Source organism: Helianthus annuus, chromosome 14 (genome assembly GCF_002127325.2).
Source record: "Helianthus annuus cultivar XRQ/B chromosome 14, HanXRQr2.0-SUNRISE, whole genome shotgun sequence".
Classification (NCBI taxonomy): domain Eukaryota; kingdom Viridiplantae; phylum Streptophyta; class Magnoliopsida; order Asterales; family Asteraceae; genus Helianthus; species Helianthus annuus.
In genome coordinates this window covers 170,254,360-170,264,706 of record NC_035446.2, presented here as the reverse complement: position 1 = coordinate 170,264,706, position 10,347 = coordinate 170,254,360, and the positions used below count along the sequence as shown (strand labels likewise).

Genomic DNA, 10,347 nt, shown 5'->3' with positions numbered 1-10,347 from the left:
CAATCTGGAGCTGAGTGTCATGATCGATTTTCGAAGTTGTTCGGTTATAGTCTGGCTTTATAAAACGTTTTAAAACCTAGTTCACTATAACCAGTGGCTCTGATACCAACTGTAACACCCCCAAAATTTCACCTGCGGAAACTCCGCGAGGCGTGTCACGCATCAGAGTTCGAGCCACCAATCACATTGAACCAATGATAAATATTTAAATAAGTCATGACACTATTTACCAAAATAAGTTGTCAACATAATGTTAATTCTCAAAAGTTGTGTAGCGGAAGCATGTAATAAGTCGTTTAGCAATTGTTTCGTAATAACGCTTAAAACCAATGTATTAAATGTATTTTAATCCAAGGGCCTCGATCCATGACCACTCCAGCACTCCCAGATAGCAAGCTTCCCAATTCCAAGATACCTAACGACCTGCGAGCATGTAACACGTGTATCAGACAAAGCTGGCGAGTTCACAGTTTTAGAAAATGTTTATTACCCGTTGTGTGAAAAACCGTTCAATAACCAATGCAAGTAATATTGTTAATATCTCATTTCCAAACACGGACGGCTCCTGAAACACATGACTGCCCTTCCCACGTACTCCTATCTAGTACTGGGCCAGACTGGGTCATTAGTTCACCTCCGTCCTCTACAGGCACAGGGTGAGGGTGCCAAACCTAAGTAGCGCTACTAACTAATACCCGATGAGGGACTTACAAAAGATGATAGGTGAGAATATTAACCAATATACTCGTTTTTTTTTACCCAAAGACTCATCCCCCCATGGGATACCCACTGACTGTCCCCAACCACTGGGACGCATGCTCGAATGTAGTGAACTCACCTTGGTTTGCTCGGTAGAATTATTTACTCGTTTACAACAGTGATTTACCAAGCCCTATGATAGTTACACATAATAGTCAGTTTGCATTTCAACACAACACGTATCATTTCACATTTAATCATCAACTAGTGTACACGAATACAATGTTAACACTTCAATATCTTTCAGTTCACACTTTCATTCGACACCTCAGTTATGTTTCGACACTATCTTTCGTTTCACATTTATCCTTCGACACATCAGTTATCAATCGGTTAACGGTTATGTTTCGACACACAGTTATATTTCGATTCACAGTCATCCTTCGATCACACATATCTTTCGATCACAAGTTATTGTTCGATCACACATATCTTTCGATCACACATATCTTTCGATCACACATATCTTTCGATCACAAGTTATTGTTCGATCACACATATCTTTCGATCACCAGTTATCTTTCGACAACAACAGTCATCTTTCGATTCCAAGAACCCTAAACATACGATTCAGCAATTATCATTCGATCAACAGTTACACCCTATCACAGCCCTAATCATCGCTTACAGTTACATGATCAAGCATCACAAAGACTCTTGCATCAAATCATCGATGTGTTTACCAAAACAGTAATACGTAATCATTCAATACTTCGTATAATCGTTCCATCAATCGACAATAACAGTAAATCAGCACATGATAATTACCACTTCAGCATGAATCCTACATGTACGCATACAATCTCAAACAATGTTCATGTAATGCTACAACCAATGAATCAATTAACACGTGTGCGTCTCCTTGAACATCTAGTATAATTATAATCCCTAATAATGCACATGTAACCAACCACAACCCATTACCATTGAGATCGATCCCCACATCAGATTCTCTGGTTAAATCGAATGAGGGATTCAATCCATGTTCTGTCCGGGATCGATCTATACTTGATATGATAATCAATCAATCAAAAACAATCATATGTGTTTTATTAACATAACAGTTTACCACCATAAATTTCCAGCAATCATAACCCTAAGCTACACATTCACTTACTATTTTGTTAATCATGCTAACACATAGACAAGAACAAACAATGAATAGCATGGTAAGGGTTCACTAACCGAATTACTTGATCCAACCGAAGGATGCCTCGAGGGGAGGGGGTTTTCTCCTGCCGACGTGAACAATAGGGGATGTAGGGTTTGCTATGTTGTATTTTATGTTATACGAATATGTAACTCACAACAACATAGCAGTGGGCCGGTGGTCATGTTCACTATCCAAACTGGGCCGGGATTCAGTTTACAACAAGTGGGCCGAAGGATTAAGCCTCAGGTCGAAAGACTAGAACTCGGTCGAAAGGTCTTATCTCGAAAGGTCGTATGTCCTAAGGTCGAAGGATATTCGAAAGACTGGCATTCGTCCCGAAAGATCTCCAGTCGAAGGATGATCGAAAGACTGAATTCCCGTCGAAAGATCTCCAGTCGAAAGATCTTGGGTCCTCGGGAATTCGGGTTGTCACACCTGTAATTTACAATCAGATGATTTCTCGGGGGAAATCTTTATTTTTTCAAAACATGTTTATTTATTTACACTGAGCCACTTCTCTAAGCTTGTAGTGCTTCATGGCACTTTTCTTGGATCACAACAGATCACCTGAAACATGTTTGAAAAAGGTTTTGTCAGCGGGGAAATACTGAGTGAATCATTCAATTTACTAAAACGACTCATTTGTTATAATTTACAGTATTAAGAGAGATTACAATGTTTCTGATATCAAACCAACTACCCACAGTATTTGTCACTCGACTCATTTCGGTGACTGTGGTCATATCCCCCATTGGCTGCCCCAATGGTGACGAATATCACTAATTAGGTTCGCCCACCTAAAGTGATAACAACAGTAGTAATGTGCACAATACCCCACATACCGGCTCTAATTTGGTGATTACATAAACTTAATCACTGTAATTATAACTTTGAAAATAATTTGGAGTATTGTAAAACAGTTGTTAAAAAGAGAATGACTCACATTGCAGATTTAACGAACAGAGTATAAGCCTACTGATTAGCCTTTGTTTAACCTAATTTAAATAACAATGCACACAACCGGGTTAGTAACTAATACAGCAGTTTACGTCAATTCAAGAGATTAAACCCTCACAACGATTAACAAAGTGCAATACTTAACAATTCAGCGGATTCGCAACGAATAACAGAGCATAGTCCAGATTTGAACAATACTCAAATATTCAAGTCGAAATCACGATGAATAACAAAGTATAAACTCAATTTGAGCAGCACTCAAACAACCGTTGGATAGTTATAATCGATCGGACGTTGAATCGTAATAGCGATCGAGTTATTACCCTGATTGCGGCAGCGATTCGAGATCTGTGTGTGTTTGTGTAGTATATAGCTGATAACTCAGCGTGTATTTTGACGTTTTACGTCGTTTCAACTCTCAAAATCAAGTCCCAGACACCCCTATTTATACACAAAATTTGACCCCCGTCGCGTGACGCGAGGGGTAACCTATGTTCATAGGGTAGATTTTTGCGTGTGTAGGCTTGCTGAGTTGATAGAATTTTAAAATTCGATTTTGACAGCTCTCAATTTAGATAATCGTAACTAGGGTTTGACCCCCCCTGAGTTTTAGGGGCACTGATCCTGATTCTGATGATTCTGAAAATTTTAGGGTTTATGCGGAATTACTTGGGTTTCTTAATTAGGGTTTTCTTAAGAGATAATTAACATACTAAGTATTGGTTTTTAGTGAGAGTTGTTACATGTCGTTTCAGAATGATTCGATTCGCATACCAATCAATAGATGCACTAGGTGGTTAGATGAAATGACCTCTTCATTTCCTTATACTTTCATTGCTTGGTATATATATCTATTTTTTACACGTATATATACCGGATGAACCCATTTTAGATTTTTTCCCTAGAACGACTTCTTTCAACCTGGGCCTGTTTTTGTTCGAACCCTTTTCACCAGTGACCTAACATGACCACCTATTTTTGCCAGGCTTAGGGCATGTTTGGCTAAGCTTTTTGAAACAACTTATTGACTTATTGGCTTTTTGAAAAGTCATAAGCTTCAAAATGATGTTTGGCGATGAGGGAGTATGTGAGGGAAAAAAGTCAATAAGTCACTTCATACTGACTTTTCCAAAAAGCCAATAAGTTGTTTCAAAAAGCTTAGCCAAAAATGCCCTTACTTTAGAGTTATATTTGTAAGGGTCTAAAATTTCTTACATTAAAATCATAATAACACGATGACCAAATAACCAAACGGGTCAAACAATAACTAATAAATTTCCCATTTTAAACTTTGATACAGGGTAACCGAGGTGATTTACTTGGACTGTTACATTCAAAATTTCCTAACAACCGACAAAAGACTTACAAGAGATATAATAAAGGTTTCGACATCCTTTAAGGTTAAGCTTTTATACAAAAGTTTTAACATAACAAAAGACAAAAGTGAGACCCATTTGTCTAGCATCATAGCGGAAGCGTACGTTTCGGGGTGTCCGTGCCCTTGAAGCGCCAATCCTCAAATTGATTTATCTACATTTAACATACACAATTAGTTATATAGAAACTCAACAACCTCATCATTCGAACCGCTATTCGGACATGATGATAGCGTTCCGAATGAACGTTTTTTCCAAACTCTAACGAACCTTTTTAGCATCACTCTATTACCACATCATACCCTTGGTTAAGCACGAACCTTCCGAGGTCGTTAAATGACCCAATTCTACTCATTCAATTCATGACCATAAGAAAAACCTTTGCACGAAGCATGAAATAGACATGGTAACGAAACTAAATAAAAGCATGGTACTTCGTCGCCAACTGCTCCAGTTGTTAATGTAATGTCACCGCACGCCACTACCATGCCTCCAACTTGGATGTGGGACACCGACGCTTCATCCAATACCGCACCAAATTCGAACTCAGTGTCCGTTCTTTCCGAATACGAAGGCCCGGATGAGATTGTCCTTGGGAATGGTAAAACTCTTCCTATTACACACATTGGTCACACCACAATTCCCACTAAATATCGCCGATTTTGGACTCAAGTGGTTAAAAGTTAAAACCACTAAAACACAGGGACTTAAAAAGTAAATCTCAATTTAATAAATCTAAACTGAATATGAAAAATAGCTCAGCCATGCCTATAACACGAAAGATGATACACTCCACTCTTACAGCACCCATAATGTTGAAAAAATTTGGGTGTCCAACACATGTAGCAAATATTCCGGACTTGGAGCATGGTTTGTACATTGTGGAGATAGGTTTCTCAGAAGTCCCATGGACCAAAGTCCACAATTCCGGACTTGGTTTAACTGAGTTGTGTAAGTAGATAGATCGTGCTCTAGGTCAATCATAGATTAGCGAATATACGTCTATGTAGCGGATTAAACATTGTTAATATAAATTAAGTCTTGCCATTATTAAACAAACCAAAAACTGAAAGTATTTTTTTTTCATTTTCATACTTGATTTTAGTTCTCTCTCTCTTTTTTTTGTGTATTACTTGCTTCTTAAGACCATGCGGTATGGGGGTCGGCTCCCCCCGTCCCGGGTCGTCTAGCTCGTCCCACACCGCCCCCCCTCCGTGGTCGTCGCGTCGCCGGCGTCATCTGCAAGACGGAGGCGACGAGGTGGAATGGTGGGCTCCCCTCTGACTTCCAGTGGCGGACCCAGGAATTATTTGCTGGGGGTGCGGATGAGTGGCTCAAGCATATTTTCAAGGGGTGCGGTCGAGTTTTTTGCCTAAAATATACACAAAATTTTTTTTTTCAAGGGGTGCGTCCGCCTACCTTGGGCATAACCTAGGTCCGCCAATGCTGACTTCTCTCTCTCCACTCCGACTTCTCTCTCTCCTCTTTATTATATATTATATATTTTATTATGTTGGGTAATCTTCCACACCCTTGGGTAGTTCACAAGGGGATGATCCTCCACCCTTGGTGAGGTGACGCTTACGTGGCGAGTAGTCTCTTTGGGGACTAACCAAACCATACCGGGTAGTCTAACTTTGCAATTTAGGTTAATTCAATCTACGATCGAAATCTTAAAATTTAATTTCTTTTAACTAAATTGCTTTCTATAATCAAACAAGGTTTAGGATAGAGTAACTACATGTTTCTCGTGGATGTAGTATCTCACTTACTCTTACTATCTTGATTATTTAGATTTATTTACATGAATTAACGGCCGTCATCAATCACCATCATTGACCTTATATGAAGTATTGTTTAGTTATCCTTGGGCTTTATGTGTTTTTACAATTTAGGAGTACTATATGATGTAATTGTCTTTGTTTCTGTCGGTTTTTTGTTTTTTCCTACTTTGTTTTCCATTTTCTAGCTGGCTCTTTATATATATATATATATATATAAAGTGATTTAAGCAGTTATCGAGCTTATTATTGACTCATATACCATTCTCGATTTCGTTTACAAAATTTTTCTTAATACATTCTATTACAGAGTTTCAAGCCCGGATACAAAAGGCACACCGTATGTAGGAAGCCATTCGGTTCCATTAATGAACTCAGCAACAGTGAATTGATTGGCAGTATTTGGATCTGTTATCACATGGAAACCAGGCCAATCGACTCTTTGATCAGTAGATGAACCTGGTCCAGAATTCTTATACTCCCCACAATAAGCAGTTTCTTTGTAACCCCAACTATCAAGCCATCCTTGCGGGTCCACCAAATCATCAATAAAAGATTCCATATAAACTGTCTCAGAGTATTGAAACCATGGTCTTCCTAAAAAGGCTTTTGCGAATTGGCCTACAACAGGCTTAAGATCGTCTGCAGCATGTATTTTACACCCTTGAAACGAATATCCGCCGCTTAGATTACTGAATTTCTGACCGTTAGCCGTCACAACCAACCCTCCTTCGGGTAGTGGTTTCCTCAACAAGATATCACAATCTTGGAACACGGCTGGACTGGCGCCGAAAATGAAATCTACAGTTCCAAAGATTTGGCATTGTTTGTAAAATTGTCTGGAATGGAAAGTATATAGCGTGTCTTGGTAGCCCTCAAAGCTGCACTGGTAGTAGGCTGATTTGTCGGAGCCTGAGAGGAACGCCACCGCTTGCTGAGCTTCCGGCCCCGCCGTGTTCCGAAACGTCATGTTTAGAGCGATAAATCGTTTACCCCATACAACTATAATCCAAGTAAACCATAGCAGTTTAATGATTATTTTATTATTAATTTTTTTAGAGAATTGCTCATGATCAATCCTGGTTAAAAGCTTAAATTTGCCGAGCTTAATCTCAAGTATAAATTAAGCATGTTTGAAATCGAGTCTGAACTCCACATAATTATTTGTATAATTCTTATCACATATGTCATATATAACAAATATATACACATTCTATTATAATTACTATATATAAAATTATGATGAAACTAACAAATTAATAATATAGGAAAATTTACAAGTTTTGTCCTTTATCTTTATACCACTTTTCAGGCGGTGTCCTTTTTAACGAATGTTGACAGGCGGTGTCTTTTATTAGGTATTTTGTTGCAAATTTAGTCCTTTACACCCAACCCAGTTAAAAACCCTGTTAATTGTTAACAGGCGGTGTCCTTTACTAGGTATTTTGTTGCAAGTTTAGTCCTTTACCAGGTATTTTGTTGCAAGTTTAGTCCTTTACACCCAACAATTAACAAGGTTTTTTAACTGGGTTGGGTGTAAAGGACCAAACTTGCAACAACATACCTACTAAAGGACACCGCCTGTCAACATTCGTTAAAAAGGACACCGCCTAAAAAGTGGTATAAAGATAAAGGACAAAACTTGTAAATACATATAAAATCTATAATTTAAAATTTATTCAGATATAATAATAAATACATATAAATTAAGTGTAAGGTTAGGTGCTTGTTAATATTCAATTAATCTATATATAGGAAACAAAAGTTAAACTAAAGACTTGATATTAAGTAAGCTTTCAATTATTTAAAAACATATCTATCCACTTGGGAATAGCCCAGTGGTTTTGGCGAGTTTAGATAGAGCTTAGGATATGAGAGGTCAGGGGTTCAATCCCCATGGTGTGCAACGTTAGCCATTCAAAAAAAATTAAAAATTAAAAACATATCTATGTACTTACTAAACGTGGCCGTTCCCTTCAAGTCGCTGCCATTGAAATGCCGGTTGCCGGTGATGACGGTGTTACCAATTCCGTCACCATACATGGTAATAAGCGGTGCCTCTTGTGGGATAACAACATATTCTTCATACACCCCACTTTTCACGTAAATTGTATACCTTTGGCCCGATGCTCCTTGGCCCCTAGAGTTTACAGCTTCTTGAATTGTTGTAAAATTTCCCGAGCCATCTTTAGCCACCACCACGTTTGGCTGTACTGTTTCCAAACCCAAAAAATTGTATAACTCGTTGTCAAAGTTCAATTCGTGCAACCCAGGAGGATTACCACCCTTGATAACAACACTAATAGCCAAAGAGTTGAGTAGTAGCTGTGTTAAATTGGTGGTTACTTTGGGTAACAAGTCGGTGGTTATGTTCTTCATCTCAAACCCTTTTTCGCACATGTTGATGTAGATTATACTAGCACTTATCCACGTGTGGATGTCATCTGGGTTGGGTTGGTGGGTATGGTCAAGGACCATGTTCAGTGTGAACACGATCCCATCAAAGAAATCAGCACAACTATGCCATAAGATTTTTTCTATACCGTTTGGGTTAGTACGGGCCTCGATCCCTTGGGTGCGTTTCAGGACCACGCGTGCTTCGTCTATAGCCGTGTTTACAGTTATGTCTAGGAACTCGTTTATAGATATGTTCGCGGTGGAGGGGCTACTCTCGGCAATGTAGCGAGTGCATGTTTGGTAGTATGGGGTTTGAGTGCACCACCAGTTTATGCTGCCAGTAGTGGTGGTGGTTTTGGATGAGCAAGAGAAGGTGAATGTTGTGAGGAAGCATATGAAGAAAGTAGCCTTCATAGTTTTAGATGTGTTTGGATTTTTTGATATGTGTATTGCATGAAATGCTACTTATATAATACTTAAAATGTGTAATTAATTTATTAATGACAAATGACTTTTAAGTACTACTTATCCTATTCTATTTCTCGCACGTGTAATTAATTTATTAATGACAAATGACTTTTAAGTATTATGTATCTTATTCTATTTCTCGGATAAGCATATACATTATATGATTTTATGCACACAGTTTTGTACTAAACTAAATGCAATACATCCGGGTGAAGATTAAATGAAAACCAAAACAATTGGTTAATTTTATTATTATCTTCAACCAAAGCCGAAACCAAAGTCATTGGTTAGTTTATTTACTACTAGAAAATTGTCGAGTTTGTGACAACAAATTTGTAGCAAATTTGTCTGAAATTGGCCTTACCCACAAATTTCCTACAAAAAAATTCGTAGAAAATAAACTTGTGGGTAACCGGATTAGCTATAAAAATACGACAAAATCTGCTACAAAATTCCTACAAAATCTCTCGTCGCAAAATTTGCTACAAAATACTGACAAATCGCTATTCTTGCAAAATTTTCGAAAATTCTTCCACGTTTTTGCCTTTTTTGTATATTATTTTATGATATTTTATTTTTAAGTTTAATAACATTATTAAAAAAAGTATTCATAATTTTTTATTTTTACGACAAAATTCCTACAAATTATAAAACGTTCTTGCGATAAAATTCCTACAAATTATAAAACTTTTCTGCGACAAAATTCCTACAAATTATAAAACTTTCCTGGGTTCGCCAACCAGATTGGAAAAAAGGTCGTACCCGATTATCACAATAATCGTTCCGGATCACTGGAAAATGTGTTTCCGATTGAAAAATTTGTCGTTTCAGAATGATTCAATTCGCGTACCAATCAATAGATGCACTAGGTGGTTAGATGAAATGACCTCTTCATTTCCTTATACTTACATTGCTTGGTATAGATATCCATTTTTTACACGTATATATACCGGGTGAACCTATTTTAGATTTTTTTCCCTAGAACGACTTCTTTCAACCTGGGCCTGTTTTTGTCCGAACCCTTTTCACCAGTGACCTAACATGACCACCTATTTTTGCCAGGCTTAGGGCATGTTTGGCTAAGCTTTTTGAAACAACTTATTGACTTATTGGCTTTTTGAAAAGTCATAAGCTTCAAAATGATGTTTGGCGATGAGGGTGTATGTGAGGGAAAAAGTCAATAAGTCACTTTATACTGACTTTTCCAAAAAGCCAAAGCCAATAAGTTGTTTCAAAAAGCTTAGCCAAAAATGCCCTTACTTTAGAGTTATATCTTAACATTTTATCATCTCATTTCAGTTCACAGAAGCATTTGGAAAGTTCTATGGTAGCTCGAAACAGGGAACCGACAATGATAAAGGTCGTCCGGGTGTTCATGACAACCGAATGAAGTGCATAATTTTTCCATTCTTACCTTCTTATTTCATTTTTTTAATCTTCATTTTACCTTAGTCAC

The 10,347-nt window shown here is 37.7% G+C and overlaps 1 protein-coding gene across 1 annotated transcript; it reads right to left on the bottom strand.

Moving 5' to 3' along the window:
• Window positions 1–6,330: 6,330 nt before the first annotated feature.
• On the bottom strand, window positions 6,331–8,837 carry LOC110907871 (pectinesterase). Its single transcript, XM_022152791.1, has 2 exons — window positions 7,985–8,837; window positions 6,331–7,028 (listed from the first exon to the last, which is right to left on the bottom strand). The coding sequence occupies exons 1-2, from the start codon at window positions 8,835–8,837 to the stop codon at window positions 6,331–6,333; spliced, it is 1,551 nt and encodes a 516-aa protein (XP_022008483.1).
• Window positions 8,838–10,347: the final 1,510 nt, after the last annotated feature.

Excerpts from the sequence above, each read along its gene's own strand:
- LOC110907871 (XM_022152791.1), bottom strand. The coding sequence starts at position 8,837 with ATGAAGGCTACTTTCTTCATATGCTTCCTCACAACATTCACCTTCTCT. Across the intron at positions 7,029-7,984 it reads GAAGGGAACGGCCACGTTTA|TTGTATGGGGTAAACGATTT; the intron begins GTAAGTACATAG and ends CTTGGATTATAG.